The 21,247-nt window shown below is 31.0% G+C and overlaps 4 protein-coding genes across 5 annotated transcripts; 1 reads left to right on the forward strand and 3 right to left on the reverse strand.

Moving 5' to 3' along the window:
* Nucleotides 1-12: 12 nt before the first annotated feature.
* On the reverse strand, nt 13-1,227 carry LOC110610059. Its single transcript, XM_021749930.2, has one exon. The coding sequence runs from the start codon at nt 1,131-1,133 to the stop codon at nt 135-137; it is 999 nt and encodes a 332-aa protein (XP_021605622.1). The 5' UTR covers nt 1,134-1,227; the 3' UTR covers nt 13-134.
* Nucleotides 1,228-2,873: 1,646 nt separating this feature from the next.
* Nucleotides 2,874-7,165, reverse strand: LOC110607755 (carboxyvinyl-carboxyphosphonate phosphorylmutase, chloroplastic). The gene is made up of 7 exons (XM_021746913.2): nt 6,828-7,165; nt 6,627-6,700; nt 6,365-6,447; nt 6,178-6,202; nt 6,040-6,059; nt 5,705-5,860; nt 2,874-3,545 (listed from the first exon to the last, which is right to left on the reverse strand). The coding sequence occupies exons 1-7, from the start codon at nt 7,100-7,102 to the stop codon at nt 3,192-3,194; spliced, it is 987 nt and encodes a 328-aa protein (XP_021602605.1). The 5' UTR covers nt 7,103-7,165; the 3' UTR covers nt 2,874-3,191.
* A 1,812-nt stretch (nt 7,166-8,977) lies between these two features.
* On the reverse strand, nt 8,978-10,543 carry LOC110609995 (transcription factor MYB64). Its single transcript, XM_021749850.2, has 2 exons — nt 10,232-10,543; nt 8,978-9,977 (listed from the first exon to the last, which is right to left on the reverse strand). The coding sequence occupies exons 1-2, from the start codon at nt 10,395-10,397 to the stop codon at nt 9,136-9,138; spliced, it is 1,008 nt and encodes a 335-aa protein (XP_021605542.1). The 5' UTR covers nt 10,398-10,543; the 3' UTR covers nt 8,978-9,135.
* Nucleotides 10,544-17,371: 6,828 nt separating this feature from the next.
* LOC110609355 (scarecrow-like protein 1) lies at nt 17,372-21,135 on the forward strand. Of its 2 annotated transcripts, none has more exons than XM_021748876.2 (2): nt 17,372-17,526; nt 19,158-21,135. In XM_021748876.2, the coding sequence occupies exon 2, from the start codon at nt 19,213-19,215 to the stop codon at nt 20,956-20,958; it is 1,746 nt and encodes a 581-aa protein (XP_021604568.1). In that variant the 5' UTR covers nt 17,372-17,526; nt 19,158-19,212; the 3' UTR covers nt 20,959-21,135. The 2 variants fall into 2 exon arrangements, with proteins under 2 accessions (XP_021604568.1, XP_021604569.1); XM_021748877.2 differs by lacking the exon at nt 17,372-17,526 and adding an exon at nt 17,539-18,028.
* The last annotated feature ends 112 nt before the right edge of the window (nt 21,136-21,247 follow it).

Consider the following 21,247-nt stretch of genomic DNA (forward strand, 5'->3'; position numbering starts at 1 on the left):
AAGGCACCCATCAGATCAATTTGATTTTTGCCTTCTGCAGATTAATAAACTATTACAGGAGTAGTATACTGGAAACAGAAAAAACAAAAAAAAAGGTATTAGAAGCTTATTATTGCTATATATGTGAACTTTGCTCAAAGTTCAAAATGTTCAAGCTGGATATCCTTAGCCTTCAAAGGAACATATTCTCCCAGATAAACTTCAAGGTGATCAGACAGTGCAGATTTGTCGATATTCTCATGGTGATAAGATTTGCAGACGAAGTAAATCACTGTCTGAATAACAAGTCCAAACAAAAACAACTTAAACATCAACAAGAAACAGATGATCCCATAAGAAACCCTATTAACCATTCCTAAGGATTGCCCATGAACCACCAGCCTCTCAAATGCTATCTGAATTATGAACAGAGACAGATTGAGTTTGAAAAATATAATTGCTGCAACCCAAATCTTCCCTTTGATCAAAGCTCTGCTCTTCACCATGGCCTTAACCCCACAAGCTTCCTCTAACACAGACACAACACTAGCCAACTGCCATATTATGCTCATGTAAACTATACCCACGAAGTATAAAATCAAGAAAACAAATAACGACGCGACCGCAAAACTACTGTCGGAAACCATGATTATCCATGCAATAAAGATCAGGAAGGCAACTACGTTGTAGGCAAAAATAGCAGCAAAAATACACAGAAACGTGATCATAAGCCTCTTCCAAACCTTGGGGACAACGCTTATAACCTTGGAGAAGGTGACATCTCGGCCGGTGTAAATACAAGCGACGGTATAAACAACTGCTGCGGTTGATAGAAGGGAGAAAATAAGAAAGAAAGTGAAGTATGCAATCTTGAAGAGCCAGAAATATGTCCATTCCGAGGAGATGAGATCGTTTAGTTTATTGTATCTTGCAGAGCCGACCCTTGTTTGATCTAATTGGAATTCGTCATGGATGATATTGGAGAAGATGAGATCGGAAATCTGGATGTGAGCTAGGAAGATGAAAGATAGAGGAAGAATCAAGGCAAGAGTTATCTGGCTGAAGATTTTTCTCCATGTGAAGATAATTTTGTAGGATTCTTTGTAGATGCCAAAGATTCCGAGAAATTGCATCTCTTCTTGTTCTCTATCCATGTGTAGATGATCAGGATTTTCTCGAATAATTTTCCTTGGAAAGGAGGAGAGGGTTGGGGGGGAAGAGAAGGAAATGAAGATGAATGGTTTTGGTGAAGGATTATAGGCACCAAAGATTGGACTTTTTTGCCACGAAACTGCCCCTGTTATTCCAATCAATTTCCACAGTCAAATGCTATCGTCCTTTCCAAAAAAAGAAAAAGCAAAATTACTGTGCAATCCTTATATTATAGAGAAATTCGTTAATTAAATTTTTAATTTTAAAAAATATATATATAATATTAAAATAAAAATTAAAAATTTAATAATTAAGATTAATAAAAAAATTAATTAATAGATTTTTTAGAATATTAATATTTTAATAGATTTTTTAAAATTAAAAAAATAATTAATTTTTTATAATATATAAGTTATAGTAAAATTTTTAAAAAATATTGAATGATGGTTTAACTCCAAACTTAAATTCAAATTTTCAAGAAATTTATTTAAAATAATATTTTAGAAAACCTCATTTATTATATGGATTGAATTTTTTTCACTTTAAATAAAAAAGTTGATTAAAAAAATAATTAATTAAGTAGAATGTGAAGGAGTTTTTGGGAAATATAACAAAGAGTGGGACCTTTTGCTTCTAAAGGACGGCAGACGACTTTAAATAAATAAATAAAAAACATCGGGTCGTTCACGTCGAAGCTGAATATTCTAAAGACGAGAGTCTATTTCCACGCCTCGTCCAAATCGAGCCCGGTCAACGCGTTTGCCCTCTGCTTCGAATTTTCCTCTCTCTATAAAATTACTATCAACTACCTCCACTCCATCACTATTTCCATTTGCCCCCCCACATCCTACAATATTCACATTCCATACTTTTTCGCTATTTTAATACTCTATAATTTAGGCTAAATATTTAATTTTAGTTCTTTATTTATAGAAATATTTAATTTTGATTCTTTAATTTAAGCTCAATTGTACCTAAATTTAAAAATTAATTAGCTATATAGAGAAATCTAGCTTAAAAAATTAAGAAATTTAACTCATAAATTTTAATTTTAGATTTGAAATTTCTAAATTAATTTAGATAAGAAATTATAAGGAGTTACATCAGACATTCTTAGTAAGGTTATTTTGTCAAATAAATAAATTAAAAATCTATAATCACCTTTAATTTTTCTTCATTTATGAAAAATTATTTAAATGTATTTTTTTTATAGAAAATAGTTTATAAAAATAATTTATTTTTTAATATTTGATTGCAATATTAAAAAATTTATAAATATATATATATAAGTTTTGGTGATAATAATAAAATTTTTAAAATCTAAAAACTACTGTTTTTTGAAAAAAAAATATTATTTTCATTTGGTCATGTGGGAATTAATTTTTACTTTTAAGAAAATTACTATTTAGTTAGTTTATATAGTATGGATAAAAAATTTGTCTATCGACTTTAAAAAATACATTTTAAAAAATTTACTAATTAATCTTTCTATTAGTTTTAACCATTAAATATTACAAAAAAAGTCTAAAATATTTTTGACACGAAAAAATTAATTAGTAAATTTTTTTAAAATATGAAAAATTAACTAATAAAATTTTCAAAATTATAAAAACAAAATAATAAAATACTTAACAGCAAAATTAATAGGACTAACTAATAGACTTTTTATAACATTAAAAATATTTTAATATATTTTTTAAAATAAAAAGACTAACTAATAAATTTCTATACACTACAGACACTAAATAGTAATTTTTTCTTAAAATAAAAACTAATTCTTGCATGTCCAAACGTTTCATTCCCATTGCTCTCAGGGAAGCAAAAAGCTCAGGAATTTTTCAAATATCAAAAAAAAAAAGAAAACAATAATTATATAATACAGGAAGTGACTTATTGTTACATAATGCCTACATATGAACTCTGATAACAGTCTGTCCGGTAAAAATGTTACACGGAAGCCAGAAAGGTTGAAATTACCTTCAACTCTCAAGTCCGGGACTCAGCATGAACAACGTTTATGGAAACAAGGATCAAGAGTTTCTCTTTTTCTGATCATCTCTTCAATGCAATTTCTTGAAATTTGAATACCGTGCTTCAAGCTCAAACCAAGATTCCAAATTGACCAGTTGATTAAATTCCTCAAAAGTAGCCATTTTATGGAGGTGATCTCTTGTAGTTCCATTCTCCTTCAGAGTTTTGAGAACATCAACCAGTGCACGAGCTGAGGCATACAGGGAAGTGAGTGGATGCACAATCAAATGAAATCCCATTGCCTTCAGCTCTTCTGGTGTGTGCAACGGACTGACTCCACCTTCAATCATATTACAAATCCTATACCCTTTCGTCTTGCGTCCAATCTCCTTGAGCTCATCGTCATCCCTTGGAGCTTCCACAAAGCAAGCATCAGCTCCTGCCTGCATAATCAAATAAAAAACCAAACATTAACTTAAGAAAAATATCTCATTCATTGAATATATGTATATGCTGACAAGCAGATTAGATTAGTACTAAGCACAGATTTAAATCCCATAATCTAGAATTTTTCAAATCAAGCTAACACCCCAGGAAAATTTAATAATTAACCTCGTATCTTAGGACTTGAAAAGAAAAGGCGCAGCACCAAAGGGCTCCTGCCAATGAAAAGCACACCACCAGGTTAAGAAAGGTCACTTGTTGTATGCAGCATCTCCCTATTTTCTTTTAAGAGACTGTTTACATGACTAGAACCTGTGACCTTCCAACCATAAAGGAGAAACCTTTCCATCAAGTCAAGACCCACCCTCTAAGACTTCGGATACATGCGGCAAAGCTATAATGGATCCAAAACAATCACCAAATAGATGTATACTTGTATATGAATTCAACAAGAACTTAAAAATTTATCAACCTATAAAACCTTCCCCCTTGCTGGATTCCCATTCAACTGCAATTGATATTTGAGGTAGACTTGTAGCAAGAACTAAGATTAAATTCAAATGGTAATCCAGGTCACCAACTATTCCAAAGCACTTGCAAGTATAATTGCTTTCGTGATTCTTCTCCTCTGCCCTTTTATCATGGATTTTAAATTGCAATTACGGTAGCGGATGATGGACACAAGCTTACAATATCTTTAACTTTACAGTCATAACCTATCACTAGGCAAACCCTTTTGAAAATTTTGCAAAGTTTATGAAATGAAAAGATATAATTAAAACTGAGATGCATAATTATATAATAAACATATATATATCAAATGATAACATAAAAAATCATCATTCTTAGATATTATTATCCTTAATCAAATTAAAACTAAAATAACCAGGATCCTGAATGGGCATATGGAGTATGGTTCTTCATAATAGGATTATGAATGGATTGGGAGAGTAGTGAGGTAGAACCGTAGAAGTGTAGATTAACTGCTCTCGTTCACTTTAAATAAACCTTCACCATTGATAATCTTAGCTCAAGAAAAGAAGAATGGTAAAGATGAAAATTTTGAGAGAAATAAATGTAGAAGTACAGCAACTAAAAACAAAATAAAATGCCTCTTTGCACCACAATAAAAAGAATTTCTATCTATCCATGCGGGTAACAGCCATCACCACTTACCTGTTAACAGCTGATAACTGCCATCACCGTCATGTTATGGCTTTTACCCATTACAATTCTTTTGGCCATTATGTAAAGAGGATATTAGCAATGGTACCATCAATGCTTGTAAATAATGGCTGTTAAGTAATGTAACGGATACGTAACAGCCAATATTTAAAACCAATACTTTTTATGCAATTCTGAATTCTTAGCTATTTTGTGGTAAATAAAGTTGCAGTAGAATGAAACTGATAAGGTCAAAAAGCAATCTACTTCCATCATCTAAGTACAGCCGATACATATATGAAATAAAAAGGAAAATTTAAAAGCTCAGATCAGATTGTCTCCTTTATACAAACAACATGCAAAGTCAAAGGACATTTTTTATGGATAGGAATTGTTCAAATTTGAAAAAGGAAGAAATGTTCACTCATAGGACTCAGATACTAAGAAATTTGCAAAAAGAAGCATCCACATATAGAAGGGTAATGCAAAATCACTTCAAATAGCTCCATTGCTTGAATTAGTTGATGTTGATTGCCTTACTAAAAGTGTCTGGAATATATTAAAAGGCCTTAGTCCTAATGACTTAAGACATGATAACGAAGGCCAATTCACCATTGGAATAGAAGCTACAGCAATTTTCCAAAACGACTAATAAATGCAAGTAATCCATGTATACATGAATGCTTAATTGCTTATATACAACCCAAAAAAGAAACTTTTGCAGGAAGATAACAGAGGCAGCAGCGCAACATACCAAAATAACAGGGAAAAAGGGAAGTAATAATAGTTTTATCATGTAAACTCAAATAGTCCATGATGGGAAGAGATTTCAGAAGTTTGAAACAGTAGCATTATGAACAGATGACTTGCTGATCTGCTATCCAACGAAGACCAACCATATAAAGGTAACCCAAACTGAATTCCTCATGAGCACATCGATAAAGGGTGCTACATCCTGCCAAAAAGGAAAGCAAAATGCGATGATAATTTATACCTCCATATACAAATTAGCCCTTGAAATTGCATCATAGAGACCATTTTTTGCAGATGTTGCACGAGCATCAGTCCTAGCAACAAGGAAGAAGTCAGAATCCCCAATAGCATCCCTAGCAGAAGCTATCTTTGTAGCGTGCTCCTCTGCAGCTATAACCTGAAAAGGAAAGTTTGGGGGAGGTGTAAATTTTAATTTTTAAGTTCAGCAAAAACAGCTTATCTAATCATCAGACATTAAGACATTTTAAAGCCAGGATCTGTTTGACGTTTTTCCATCCATAAGGTCATAATCATTATTTGTCTAACCTAAAGTACAAAGAGAATGTCAACAAATACCTGTTTGCCACGCATATGCCCTGCAGTTGCACAAATTAAGAGAAACAATTAGCATCCTATAGCCACACATTGACTAGAACTCATTCTTTACTGCTTCCCATTAAAATCAAACACGAACCAGAAGGGGATGAGTCTTACCGCATTTCTTTGGCCATGCTTGATCCTGCAAAGAAAATAAAATTCTTCAAGATCATATAACCAAAGGAATGATTTTTTTTTTCTTTTATAGATATCAAATGAAAATTTTTTGCCACTAAGCATGGCTATTAGTTACCATTAGAGTTGTTTTTAATATCAAAATTCATAAATAAATCTGAAGTAGTACCTCCAGAAAGCATCCAGCAGCACCAGCTGCAATCAAGTCCTTGATGGTCCGCTGAACATTGAGAGCATTACCACCGCCAGTATCTGGCACAAGAACAGAAAAAATAGCTGAATCTCAAAGTGAACAATAAAACATGTTTGTATTGCTGATATTAAGGTTCCAATCAATAAGAAAGTCCTTAATCACAGTTGATATATAGAAAAGCATATATATGAAAATCAACCCTTCTGATTACTAGAGGGAGAAAAAAGAGTAGCCTTACCAGCATCCGCAATTATGGGTATGAGCGGAGCCGCAGCACACACTGTACGTGCAGTAGCCGCCATTTCTGGCGGGCTATAATCAGCAAAAGGAATCCAGAAGAAGAACCAAGCAATTAATTAGCATACACTTGAAAGAAGAGGAGGAACAAATGAAGTTAACAGACAGAGGCAGAGGAGGAGGTGGTGGAGATGGAGCTTACGTGAGTAAACCAAAGTCGGGTTTTCCGAGAAGCGAAGCGGAAAGAGCATAGCCAGAGATGAAACCAGCGCTGAAACCCGTTTTTTGAACAATGGCGGCGGATAGAGCGTCATAACACCCTGGCATCAGCACTATCCCTTGTTCTTCAATCAGACGGTGTATGCGCGTCTGCATTTTCACCGTTGGGTACGCAGACTTGATGTGCCTTTGGTCTGAGTTTGACCGGAATGCAGAAGGGCTCCGGCAGTGTAGTGCGGTTACAACCATCGAAGACATTTTGAGAGAGAGAGAATGAGGAATGTGCGCGTGTGGTGCTAAGTACGGGGGTTTTAGCTTATTTTGAACGGGAAGCTATAAAATACACCGAGAGTACTAAATATTAACTAAATCAATCTTTAATTTTAAATTTCAATATTATTTTAAAAAATCTATTAAAATATTTTTAAAGTTTTTTTAAATATTATTATTTTATAATTTGCATTTATTTTTTATTTCAAAATTAATATTTTTTTTTAATTATTTAATTTATTTTTAAAAATATTTTTTAAAATATCTCTTAATATTTAATAAAATTTAATGGATTTAAAATGAATATAATTAAAAAATTAATAAAATATTATATTTTTTAATATAAATAAGAATTATGAATTATATAATTAAAATATTTAATAAAAGTTATAAATATTTTAACTAATTTTTTTTAAGAAAAATATAGAAATTGTTCCATTGGTAACGGCATCGTTTAATTATTTTTTTTATAATTCACCCTATTTATAATTATTTTATAAAATATTTTCTATATTATTAAAAATGAAAAATATAAAAATTTTAAAATAAGGATTTTTTTTAATTATAATTGTCTTCAAATGTTAATCTTTAAAAAAATTTAAAACTCTAAACTTGTTAAAATTATGAAATATCAATTTGAATTTGATTGGAAATTTAACGAATAATAATAATAATAATAATAATAATATAAATTAGATATTATTTATTAGTGACAAATAATTATAAAACAAAATGAAAAAAAAAGCCTTATAAACTGAGATGTATTTGTTTTCCAAAATTTTAATTTATTATAAAAAAAGGTTTAATTTATTAAAGATTTTCAAATGTAGGTATATATATATAGCAAATTTATTTATATTTTTTTAAGATTCAAATATAAATTTATGAAAAGTGATATGTTTTTTTTTTAATAAAAATATTGTAACTTTATTAAATTTTAAGAACGATCAACTCAGAAATACAATTAAGAGGCGAGAAAAAAATTTCAACCAAGTTCGAAATATTATAACTAACTCGAGTAAGTGTATGAGTTACACCATTAATAGATTTATGAACAAAATTAATAGAAATAAAAATTATCTCTAATATAAGATTTATAATAAAAAATAATACTATCAAATTTTGAAAAATTGTGATCCAGCCAAATCAAATTGGACGTTATCTATCTTCATTTAATTTCCAGTTGAGAATGATTTTTAGTCAATTAATTAAACAAATGTCCCTTTGGCCTTCAAGTATTATGGCTGGCTGGCTATAAAAGGCTGACGCAACCTCTGTAGATATTTACATTGGAAATCTCACGTTGGAAATATTGGAAAATATGAGATTTCACGTTGGAAATCCATTCATACACAATTAAATTTTTAACGTAAAAAGAAAGAGAAAAGAAAAATTGGGATATGTATGCTAGAATCAAATGTGCAATGATGACCAAAAGTCCCTATTGAGGTTGTTAAGAATCATCCATCAGATTTATTACAGTTATGCATAGGTGAGATTACAAAGTTTTTCCTATATATCCTCTAACTGAATGGTATAATAAGATCACTTAATTGAATTATCTTTATATATTTTATTGTAAAATTTTTTTAAAAATTGATTACATTGCATTAAGCTTTACCAAACATCGGCTAAAAGTAATTCAAGAAATGGGATTTCTAGTTTAATTTAGAATCAGTTTAAGCATATTCTTTTCTGATGTAGCTTCAGTTTCTAGGAAAATTGCAGTAAGTTTTCTTGCACTTCAATGCATTGTTACAAGGAAAATATATTGCATGCTTCAGATCTGAACCTAGCTAGGGAATTATATAAGAATGTCTCTTGAAACTCACATGACTGTCCAAATCATATGTTTGGTTAATATGACAGCTGAACTACTGCTACTTCATTTGCATGCCTTGAACAATTTTCACAAGATGATCAAAGAGTGAAGCTAAAACTACCATTTATATGACAAATATATATATAATTATAAATAGAAAAAGGAAAAAAAAAACAAAAAAAGCTTTTTTCTTTGGTGATCAAGAAGATATACCCACACCAAGAAAATCTATGAATTGAACCTCCTCGTGTCTGATAGATTCTTGATCTCCTTGTTCTGCTTGCTTACTCACTTTCATATTATTCTTGAACATGGATGAATTATCCCAAAAATTCACCTGCTCGTTCTTGATCATGCCAATATTGTTTTCATGTTCATCTTCGAGTTTTAAGTACCCAAAAGGACTTGGAACAACCCTTCTGTAATTTGGAAGCCCAAACACAGTTGAACTCCTGTGCATGGAAGATTTTGGATAGCATCTGTAAATAGATGTGTGATCTGAAATATTGAAGCTCTCGGTGGTGTAGAAACTAGAATTATTGAAGCAATCTCTTCCTTCTTTTCTTGATGATAAATGTTCAACTGCTGAAGGTGAAGTGTTGGAAACTGTTATGGCTGCTGGGGCAAAAGTCCATGAAGGTGAAGAAGAGACGACTGAGAATATCCTGTCTGCACTGAGGTTTCGAAAATTTAACACTCTAGTGCCGTTTTCAAATCCAATTCTTGAGCTAAATAGGTCTTGAGATCTTGATTTTCTTGGATGAAGATCATCAGGGGTGGAGCTGGAATCACTGAGGCCTTCTTGATAACTTCTCTTTCCACTTAGTTTGGATCGTTCCCTTTGTTTTCTTGCCATTATTACATGCCAGTGGTTCTTCACAGCATTGTCAGTTCGACCTGGAAATAGTCTGGCTATTAGAGCCCACTTGTTTCCATGAATACGATGAGCCGCCAGTAGTCTCTCCTCTTCTTCTTCTGTAAATGGTTTCCTGTTGATTCTAGGGTCGAGTTGATTAAACCACCTCAATCTGCAACTCTTCCCTGCAAAGAACTGCAAGTTAATTTGACAGAAAGAGCGAGAAGAGAATATCGAAATATATAAATAATTAGCTTAGAAAATTATATATGTTACGATCCAAAAGAATCTCATGAGAGAGAAGATAATTTTCTTCTGCCAAAGTATAGTATAAGTAGGGGACAGAAGAAAGAAAACCCTCAAACGAAGGCTTTGATTTTGACAAAATTATCAGATACCCATTAATTTTCATGGAGAGAACTGAGAAATTTACACATACCTGATCTTCCTTGGAGCTTCTCAGCAATAGAATTCCAGTTCTGTGCACCATATTGTTCAACAAGTTGCCTGAGTTTATCATCCTCAGCAGGTCTCCAGTGACCTCTAGGACAAGTTGTACCAGTTTTAGTATCATCACAAGAATTGGAAGCCACTGGTTCATCCATTATCGAAGGCCAACAAGATTGCTGCTGGCAGCCCTTAGCAGCTTTGAATTATTGATCATCAAGATAGAAGTCAAGAAGAAGATATATAGGAACGAGAAATCAACAGAAAGAATAAGAAAGTGGGGTTGGTTTAGCTATGGATGGCAAGTCACTTTTGTTGGTTTTACACGACACAATTAGCCTTTAGGCACCCCCAGCCCTTGTGTTTCTGTAGAACCAATGACTGTTTCTTGTGATGCTATTGGCCCATGACCTTATTCTCATCTATTTCTTTTTCTTTTTTGTTCTATCTCTTCTCCTCTAGCTAGCTTTCTCCATCTCTATCTCGCCATTTTAAGCCATGGTACTACGTTAAATAAATTAAAGAAAAAAAAAAAGAAAAACTCACTAATGAAGATGTACTGTTTTTTTTTTTTTTTGACTGACAGCTCTCCTATTGCAAAGACTGGTTTCCTAATACCTTTGATTAGGAAGTTAATTAAACACCCAATTACTTGAGGATACACAAGATTTTTGGTGCAGCAAAGCAATCCATCTTAATCATGATCAAATTGATCAATTTCTCTTAGACCAATAAAAGGTTTACATATATATTTTACATGTCTTGATCATGCAGCTGCATACACTTGATTGATGATCATACCCACTTGTGGCTGACCAAACGAGTATTCAATCAATTGCATGCACTTAGTTAAAAAGAAAAATTGTTAATCATGAGAGACAAAATTAGATAATTAATGGAAGAACAAGAAGTAAATAATTTTAAAACATCATACCATTTTTTAACATAATTGATTAATCCGAGTTAATTTGTTTATTTTTCTACTCATTTCTTGATTCTCTTTGGCCGTAGCAGTTTTGAATGGTGGATCATGATTATATATGTCATAAGTCTGCATTAATTTTCGTCAGAGCAAGTTGGCAATTTCAAATTTGGCATGCCCTAATATGGTAATAATATTTTGTTATATATCAAGATCTCCCTTTACACTGTCATCAAAATAAATTCAAGACACCAACGGTAAATTATTATCTTAATACTATATAAATAAATTCAAACAGTAATAATAAATAATTATTTTATATATTTTAAATGTAGCTGTTATTATTTTAAAATATATTAAATGTTAAGTATAAAAAAATAGTTTAATTATTTTTATTAAAATTATAATTTTAGTAAATATAAAATAATTTTTTATTAAAATATATTATCATGTATAATAAAAACGCTACTAAATTTTTATCTTTATCATAAAAAAATAAAAATATAACTATGGCTTTTTATCAGTAATTTTATTTTTGATATTTCAAATAATTAGTACATGATTAATAATATATTTTGGTAATTATTTTTTTTTATAATTTAATTGATAAATACCATTTCTTAAACTCTAAAGTGTAGTAGTATCAATTCAGTTAGCAGAGAATTAGCAATTTTAAGAATTGGGTTATAATTAATAACACTTCTTCTTAATTATTTTTAATAGCTAACGTGTATGTATTTGTGTATATATGTGTGTATGAAAGAATGGGTACGTCTGAGTACTTAACAGCAATAAACTTAATAATAACTCTTGTCTGCAATTATTAAAATACAAGAGGGAATAAACTGAGCTAACTCAATCAACGTTCAACGATGATCATATACAGGATAGCTAGCTAGCTAGCTTTACCCAAATCTTTGAACAAATCAATAAATCATTAAAACTAGGATTTGTGTTTCGTTTGAAAAGCATGGAAAAGGGTATTATAAGAAATGGTAGTTGCACGAAATTGACATAATGACAGTTGATCTTAATCTTATAAGCCATAATCAGTTTTCCTATAACATGATAGTAATCGTTCACACACAATCACATAAGCACAGTATAAAAGAAAATATATATATATAATTTACATAATCCGGCTAAAAACAGTCGTAACTCAATTTAATCTAATGTGTTTTTAGAATCAAACTTTTATTATATCACAGATTTTACAAAACATTCTTTCGAGTAATTGTGGATTATGTTAATGGGAAGGAAATAAGAACTCTAACTAGATTTTGAAGGGTTAATGATGAAATGGGCTTGTAAGTAGAGGAACAGCATCAGGAAAAGTATGGGTAAACCGTGTGGCTTTCGCCATACTTTGTTCCATGCAGATGGCAAGTCAAATACAAAGGTTGAAAAATTATATGCACTAATCATTATTAATTAATTAATTAATTAATTAATTAATTAATTAATTGTTTCTTAACCGATTGAGATTTTATACCCCACGAAATTAAACACTTGAAAGCCCATCTAAATGTGCCTAAATTAAACCTTCTATTAACATCATTACCTTATATCAAGTAATCTCTACATCAAGAATTGGTGGGTATAAAATCAGTATCTTACTAGAATTGGTGGATGTTGCTCTCTTTTCTCATTTCTTATTCTTATTTTATTTAAAACCTTATATAACAGAAATTAGTTGTTCAAGTACATTGCTTAATTTGATTTATTCAATCTCAACCCTATTTTTTAAATTTATTTCTATTACCATCTGAGAATCCAAGTCAATTGATTTTTTTTTTATTTACAAGTAATTTATTTCAAATTAAGAGAAAATAAGAATAAGCAATAAGTATGAATATTTAAAATATCAAAATTAAGGTAAAATTTAGGTCAATTAATCAATGATAACAATTCAATGTGAGATGGAGAACTGTCTATCTAATTATTATGACAACAAAAGCACAAATTACAAATTAAAATCATATATTATTATTATTATTATTGGTATATGTTTAAGTTAACATTGCTTTTTGTTCATGCAAACTTAGGGTTATGGGGAAAGTGATTGATATATATAACTTCTTTAAATTAAAATTTTTTTTTAACAAAAAAAAGAAAGATGGAATTCAAAATTTTATAGTTGTAGCTATAAAATGGTCATCAAAGAGGTACCAGAGATTGAGATGAAGTGTCAAAATTAATTAAGGAGGATAACTTTATAAAGTAAACAAGCTTGGATGTGATAGTGACCTCCTGCTGATCCAGGTGACATCTCAAATTTTAAGAATGACCTTCAAGCTCATCATGCTTTTTGACTATGATTAATTGCCCACGAAAAAGAAAATCAAACTATATAAATATTTATATATTTTTTAAAATTTGATTGAAACATAGGTATATATTATTATGAATTTAATATAAATTGGTGGACGCCTACAACAGTGATTTTAATAATTAAATTTATAAAATAAAGAAAAGATCGAATATAAAAAACTGTTTAGAATTCAAGAATAGTTATATATGAATTGTGTATCTTAATATTTGTGATTGTTAATTTTTATATAATAAAAATATAGAGTTAATTATAGAATTTATTGAAAATTAGTTAATAAAAATATAGAGTTAACTATAGAATTTGTTGAAAATTAGTTAATAAAAATATAGAGTTAATTATAGAATTTACTAAAAATCCGACTAATGTCGACTAATTAATAAAAAACTTCTTCGATTAATTGACTGAAAATCGCATAATTACAAGTATAATAGAATCTATCTGCTAACGATAATCTTATGTTAAGACTCAATTTATTTAGAAGATAGCGTTTTTTGATAAAAAACTGAATACCACGATATTTTAGTATTTATTTTCATGGATGAGACTATATATATTTTTATTACGTGACTCTATTTTATAATAACTCATAATTTATTTTAGATAATTTTCGTGTAATATCTTTTTTTTTTCACATTCTACGGCAAATGTAAAATATTACTAATTATCTTAATAATTAAATTGATGTCAGAAAATTACTAATTATGTTAATAATTAAATTAATGTCAGCAAAGTTTATATTCGCATAAATTTTAAAAATATATTTGGTATTTCATTTTCAATTTAAGATTATTATTTAAAAGAAAAATATTATACATAATATTTATTACATTGTAGGTTAATTTGACTTTATTTATTATATTTATACTATGTATAAAATGATGTTAAAAAAATTATTAAAAACTTATTTTTATTGAAGTGTTTTCTAGCACTATATTGCTTCAAATTCATTTAAAACTAACTAAATAAATACGTATATAAATTACTTTAAATTGTATATTTATATATTCATAAACCAATTTCTTAATTTTGACTGAATTTAATTATATAAACTTGACATAGAATAAACCGTTAAAATCTCTCCATCTCCATTAGATTTGGGATTTGATTTGTTTTGTTTTGTTTGTATGTGAATTCAAGCTAAGGAAGCATAAATAGAAGGGTTTGGGATAGCTTTCAAATGGTAAATGCAAAGCATTTCAGTTACTTACACACCCAAACATCCATTTTTTCTTCAAATGTCCTTGTATGAAAACCATCATGTACCTTTTTTTTCTCCCTCACCTTCCCAAGGAAACTCATGTAAGCAACCCCACAATACCTTATCTTTCCTCAACCACACTCCAAAAAATATATATATTTTTTCGTATATAATATTTAATTAATTTAAATTTACGACGAACAGATTTATTAAAAGATAAAATACTCTTTCAAGTTTTATTATATCTCTCGCAGATGGTCACACCCTTATATTTTAACATCAAAAAGAAGTCTCGAGAAACCTCAGCAAGCTACTTTGACTCTTTCCATTTCTTGTGTCTCTCTCTATCCCTGTTCTTTGCTCCTGTGTTATAAAACCTAGCTTTCACAATGCTTGGTTGCTTACTCTTCTTTAACTTGGCATTACTTATAAGAATTCGTTGTATAAAGAGATTTCTTGCATTTTACCCTCACTAATTAAAATATGCTGAAGAATTAAACGGTTAGTAGGTTTTTCTTTTGAATTATAGAAAAATGATATGGTCTCAGGTTTCAGGCGGCAGCAAAACAACGACATCTCCACTCTCTGTTATAAATTTATCATGATTAAGTATTTTTAGTGCTCTTTGATTATAACACTTTAGCTACCTCTCCTTTGCTAATTCCTTCTTCAATTGATCACAAGATCATCACCAGTTTAAATTTTTTTACTGATTTATTTTGCTTAATATACATATATTTACCTTAATTAATTATAGTTAAATTTTGATAATATAGGAAATTAGTTATGGACTCTTCCTATCAACTTTCTTCAAACTGCAAACCTGTGCATGGTCTGCTTTATCCAGAGGTAGAAATCTATAAATTTAATATTTTCTTCGTTTTATAATTTTTATCGATCTTTTTAATTTTCATATTATTTTAAAATTATTATTTATTATTTATTTTACATTTAATGAAGCCAAAATAAGCAATTGGAAAATTGAGAGAGCTTAATTGTAAGAGACTGCAAGAAAAAAGAAATGTCAGCATTTTAGCATTCAAAATCAAAGTAGGTGAAGGTTTGTAGTATTAGCCGCCATTCAGATGAGTATTGTGGTGCTTGGCAGATGTAGTTATCTTCCTTTGTTTAAATTCTATATGTGAGCAAGTTTATTTAAGACGGGTATCATACACTACAAGTGTGACATTTTACCTACCAATTCACATTTATCCAACATTTTTAATGTTTTATCCAAGTTTATTAAAATTTTTAAATTTCAATTTTATCACTTAGAAAGTTATTATGTTAAAATTTAAATTTAAAAAAATAAAAAAATAAATTTTTCATTAAAGGCTGTGAGATACGACTTTCTCAAGCATTTTACCATTATCATCCTCTAATTTTAATGGCATTTTTAATTTCAATAATATTTAGATTGTGAAATATAAAAACATAAAGGTTGCGTCAATAAATTTTAATTTATTGATATTAAAATTATTTACAGAGGTATATTCGAATTTCAATCAAAATCAATTATATTGAAAAAAAAAAAAAAAAACATAAAGGTGGCAAGCCAAAACCCCTAAGGCCTCGATTTCAAGATTGTATTGCTAAATTATGATTTGCCTCCTTAAGTTGTTTAGGTCTTGATTGGATCATTGCTTCTGTTCTTTTGTACTTGTGGGTTTGTTTGAATGGCTAGCAGCTTTGGTTGCCATGAGTTGGGCTTTGAATGAGCCAACCCATTATTTGTTCTATTGAGTTTTGATTTTCCCTTTATTTCCCAAGAAAAATCAATTGGCTATTCTCTTTCGATTCTTATTTTCAATTTTCCAACATTAAATTAATTAATTAATTGTTCCCATTCTTCAGAAACAGTCTTTTCTTATAAAAAGGTTACTGTTCTAAAATAAATTAGTTTGTTGATATTATATATTATTTATCAATTATTTTTATTGAATTTCTTTTAAATCTAAAAAAATTAGTGTACATCAACAACAACCGACACCCATTAAAATAGTAATTTTTTAATTCAATTTTAAATTAAGTATTCCTTTTTTTTTTCCCTTTTTTCTAGTCGTCTACGTGGATGGTATTTAAAAGTACACCTCTTGTGAGATGGAAGTCTTTTATTTTCAGGATAATGGTGATGAACGCAACCAAACCAGAAGTTAGCTTACAACACAAAATGAAAACGACATGACGTTTAATATTTCCATAGACGACCACTTGCATGAGAGGCCAGCTAGATGACCTCACGGCTGACGTGGCTATAAAATACATATCTATCAGGCTTTCATCATCAGCCGTGAATTCAATATAAAATCATCTCATCCGTAATTTAAGGCACTGTTAGGGATAGTTGACATAATTTGAGGGAGGGCTAGGGTTTGATCGACACTTAAAATTATTTATATAATTAATAAAATATATAAATTTATTTATTATTATTATTTAATTTATTATTATTATTTAGTTAAAGATTTTTTTAAATCAAAATATAGTATATTTAGTAAAAGAAAAATTTACAAAATCGTTTTAATTATGACAGAGAAGTCAATAATTATCTGATTAACAAGTCAAAACTTACAAAAACATGTACAGTAAGAACCAGAAACGAAGGGTCAGGATTAAGTGATGGAAATGGAAACCACACGGGTGCATTGGGCCGTGCCATAGAGGATATGAACTTAGTCAGACGCGGTTGGTATAAGCATGCAGAAAAAGCAGAAGACAACAGTTTAGCCCAAAGATAAAGTAAAAGAAGCTGCAGAGATTTTGAATTGAAAGAAAGCAAGAACTAATAACAGAAGAACAGCAACCAATTTCTCTTCTCCTCAAAGAAAATGTTGGGTCAGTTTCTCAATACCTCTCCCATTTTCTTTTTCGGATTCCACAATGTTATGTTTTCTTTGCATGTGGTCTGATGAGGGAGTTTCTTCTTTTTCTTTTTCCCAGATTCTTGAAATTTGGGTAGCTAAAATTTTGACAATTGCCCTTTTTTTAATGATTTGTTTCTCTTATCTGGGTCTGTGTCATTTATTTTAGTCGTTTGTTTAAATATTTTCAAAGGTTGGTTTTTTCTGGTTTCATTATTTTGATTTTTTATATGATTTGTTGTACTTGAATTAACCTAACCTCATAATCCAATTTTTAATTTTACTTATTTTATTTATTTTATTTTGAAGATAGATTAAAGAGGCATGTTGCCTGTGGCTTCTCTTTAGGTACTGTTCCCTTTATAGTCAAAGGCTCAAAAGCCTGTTTTTCTCCCTTTACTTCAAAGCTAATCATGAGGTTTATGCCTATCTGATTATCTCCTGAAATTGTTGGATAATCCGTTGATAATCTTCAGGTCCTTCTCCTAATTCATGTGCTTATTAACTTGGCTGTCTTTGTTTTTGTTTATACCATTTCTAGTTTATTGTTTTTGTCTAGATTTTTCATGGATGTCTCTTTTAAGAATATACTTTTGTTTATGTTGAACTGCAACCTCAATAAGTTCATTTTTGGGATCTCTGTCATGTGTTTTCTGATTTCAAGCTGTTATCCTTGTGCTGCTTGTTTTTATTGAATTGTGTATAAAGTTCTGATCTTTCTCTGCACTAAAAATTAACTGAATCAAAAGGGGAAGTGTGTTGAAGATATCCTTGTTAAATTGCATACTCATTACATGGTTGAAGAGCAGAATCTGTTTCAAGCTGCTGCTGCTTCTTCTTCTTCTTCTTATGAATATATGAACAAGCAGAATATGTTTGGAATAACTGTGTGACTTTAGCATGAATTGGGATTTCTTTTTATGATATAATAGTTCATGCTTGTTCCTTCATGGAGTTACAGAATTTATTTCTAAACTGATGGAACAAAATTAACATTTCAGTGAATGTGATCTCCATAAGCTTTTAGTAGAACTTTGTTTCTCTTCAATATGAAGTCTTGCCTGTAAGGAATTTCTAGCCAACAATTAAATCAATTCAAAGGATTAGGCCTATGGTCAAGATGATAGGCCTTGATTAAATACATGAAATTCAGTGATCCCATCACTTGGCTGAAGCACTGGAATTGCAATATTCCTTGAATTAAGCATCCAAATTTTCTGGCTTATCAGAGAGCTTTTAAAATTTGATTTCTTCCCTTCCGAACATTTTCAAGAATTGATCTGGATGTGTGCATATAAAATGGTTTTCTTCCATAAGGCAACCCAGATAACTCTCATATCTTTCTTGTATGTAAATTTCTGGAAAGTCACATTCTCAATTCTGTCTATATCTTGGATATCTCTCTTGTATTGCTTTCTATGAATATAGGCATCCTACAAAAAAGTAGAGGGATTTCGACACCAGATTACGAAGTCCAACTGCTTTTTTTTCTTTTGTTTTTTTTAATTTTCAATTAAAGAGAGTTAAGTATATGCTGTTTTTTGGTTTTCATGTTTGAAAATATTGATCACTTTCCTGTCAAATAAATCTGTATGACTGATACAGGCCTTGCAATATATGATCATATCACTCTCCAAGGCTGAGTTCATTCAGAGAAATCATGTCGTTAGTTAGACCTGCCGAGCTTTCTGCCACGCCCTACCAAAATCATAAGCCTTACTCGTTGAATGGGAGCAATGAGAACTCTGGCTTGTCCAACCAAATATTTGGCTCTGATGAGCAAAAGACCATGTATATGCATGATTCCTACTCTAGTGAGACTTGTGAGAAGTGCTATAATGACTCCCCAACAGAAGAACTGATACAGCCATCTAGCTCTAGTATTTCTGGGAATTCATTTCACCTACAAGATGTGCCTTCTTTCCAACCAAGAAGTGGTTCAGGATCCTCCGTGACCTCTCAAGATCTATCCAACACATCTGCATCAGTGAGATATTGTGGTGCCTATCAGTTCCCTTCTGAATCAGATTTCTTGGAAATTCAAAGCCCAGATACAGTGGACTTTGAAGCAGATGAGATGAGGTCAAAGCTTCAGGAACTTGAAAGAGCACTACTAGATGATAATGGAGATGATGATATGTTTGGAAATAGTCAAGGCATGGAAATCGGCGAATTATCTGAACCAATCCAGAATGTGACGCTCTATGACTCACCAAAGGAGTCTTCGTCATCAGATTCTAACTTAAGTAGCATTAGCAGTAACAAAGTGTCACAATTATCTCCTCTGGCTCCCAAAAGATTGCTTTTGAACTGTGCTAATGCAATTGCAGAAGGAAAATTTGGGGTAGCTGATGCTTTAATAAATGATCTCCGCCAGATGGTTTCAATTCAAGGAGATCCTCCTCAGAGGATTGCAGCCTACATGGTAGAAGGTCTAGCAGCTCGTATGGCTTCCTCTGGCAAATATCTCTATAAAGCTCTGAAATGCAAGGAGCCCCCATCTTCTGATAGGCTTGCAGCTATGCAAATCCTCTTTGAGGTTTGCCCTTGTTTCAAATTTGGATTTATGTCAGCAAATGGGGCCATAATTGAGGCATTTGAAGGTGAAAAGAGAGTTCATATTATAGATTTCGACATAAACCAAGGGAACCAGTACATAACACTGATACAAACACTTGCCAATCAGCCAGGTAGGCCACCATACTTGAGGTTAACTGGGGTTGATTATCCTGAGTCAGTACAACGTCCTATTGGCGGCCTGAAAATCATTGGTCAAAGGCTTGAGAAGCTAGCTGAAGCATTTAAGGTGCCATTTGAATTTCATGCAGTTGCATCTAAGATTTCACTTGTTAGTCCATCAATGTTGAACTGCAAGCCTGGAGAGGCCCTTGTAGTTAATTTTGCTTTCCAACTCCACCACATGCCTGATGAGAGTGTATCAACAGTAAATGAGAGAGACCAGCTTCTTCGAATGGTGAAGAGCCTAAATCCAAAGCTTGTTACTGTAGTTGAACAAGATGTGAACACAAATACTGCCCCCTTTTTTCCAAGATTTGTCGAAGCTTACAATTACTACTCTGCAGTGTTCGACTCTCTTGATGCAACCCTCCAAAGGGAAAGTCAGGATAGGATGAATGTCGAAAAGCAGTGCCTAGCACGGGACATAGTAAACATAGTAGCATGCGAGGGAGATGAAAGGATTGAACGATATGAAGTTGCAGGCAAATGGAGAGCGAGAATGATGATGGCTGGCTTCACTTCATGTTCAATAAGTCCTAACGTGGTGGAAACAATTCGGAAGCTCATAAAGCAGTACTGTGATAGATACACGCTGAAGGAAGAAATGGGTGCATTGCTTTTCGGGTGGGAAGACAAAAGCTTGATTGTTTGTTCAGCATGGAGGTGAGGAGAAACATATGGTTACAGCAGCAGCATTTAGCAGAACTCCAACTTTTGTTTAATCTGTGTACTTGTGTTTTTTTGCGGGATCAAGATGCATGCTAATGTATGTTGTTATTAGACAAAAGTAAACACTTCCTAGTATTGTGCAAATTAAGCCTGATAGATTACTTAACATTATCAACTCCTTGATTCTGTTCTCCAGTCCTGGGAAGAACACCATTTTAGTAAGAGAAATCCTTAAGAAAATGTCAGGCATAATACTAATAACATCTCTTATACTTCTTAGATAAATC

Source organism: Manihot esculenta, chromosome 2 (genome assembly GCF_001659605.2).
Source record: "Manihot esculenta cultivar AM560-2 chromosome 2, M.esculenta_v8, whole genome shotgun sequence".
Lineage (NCBI taxonomy): Eukaryota > Viridiplantae > Streptophyta > Magnoliopsida > Malpighiales > Euphorbiaceae > Manihot > Manihot esculenta.

Bases quoted from the DNA above. Each gene is read 5' to 3' on its own strand.
- LOC110610059 (XM_021749930.2), bottom strand. From the start codon at position 1,133: ATGGATAGAGAACAAGAAGAGATGCAATTTCTCGGAATCTTTGGCATC.
- LOC110607755 (XM_021746913.2), bottom strand. From the start codon at position 7,102: ATGTCTTCGATGGTTGTAACCGCACTACACTGCCGGAGCCCTTCTGCA. The intron at 6,701-6,827 runs GTAAGCTCCATC...TGCTGATTATAG, and splicing joins CCCGACTTTGGTTTACTCAC to CCCGCCAGAAATGGCGGCTA. The intron at 6,448-6,626 runs GTAAGGCTACTC...TTCTTGTGCCAG, and splicing joins ACCCATAATTGCGGATGCTG to ATACTGGCGGTGGTAATGCT.
- LOC110609995 (XM_021749850.2), bottom strand. From the start codon at position 10,397: ATGGATGAACCAGTGGCTTCCAATTCTTGTGATGATACTAAAACTGGT. The intron at 9,978-10,231 runs GTATGTGTAAAT...AGTTCTTTGCAG, and splicing joins GAAGCTCCAAGGAAGATCAG to GGAAGAGTTGCAGATTGAGG.
- LOC110609355 (XM_021748876.2), top strand. From the start codon at position 19,213: ATGTCGTTAGTTAGACCTGCCGAGCTTTCTGCCACGCCCTACCAAAAT.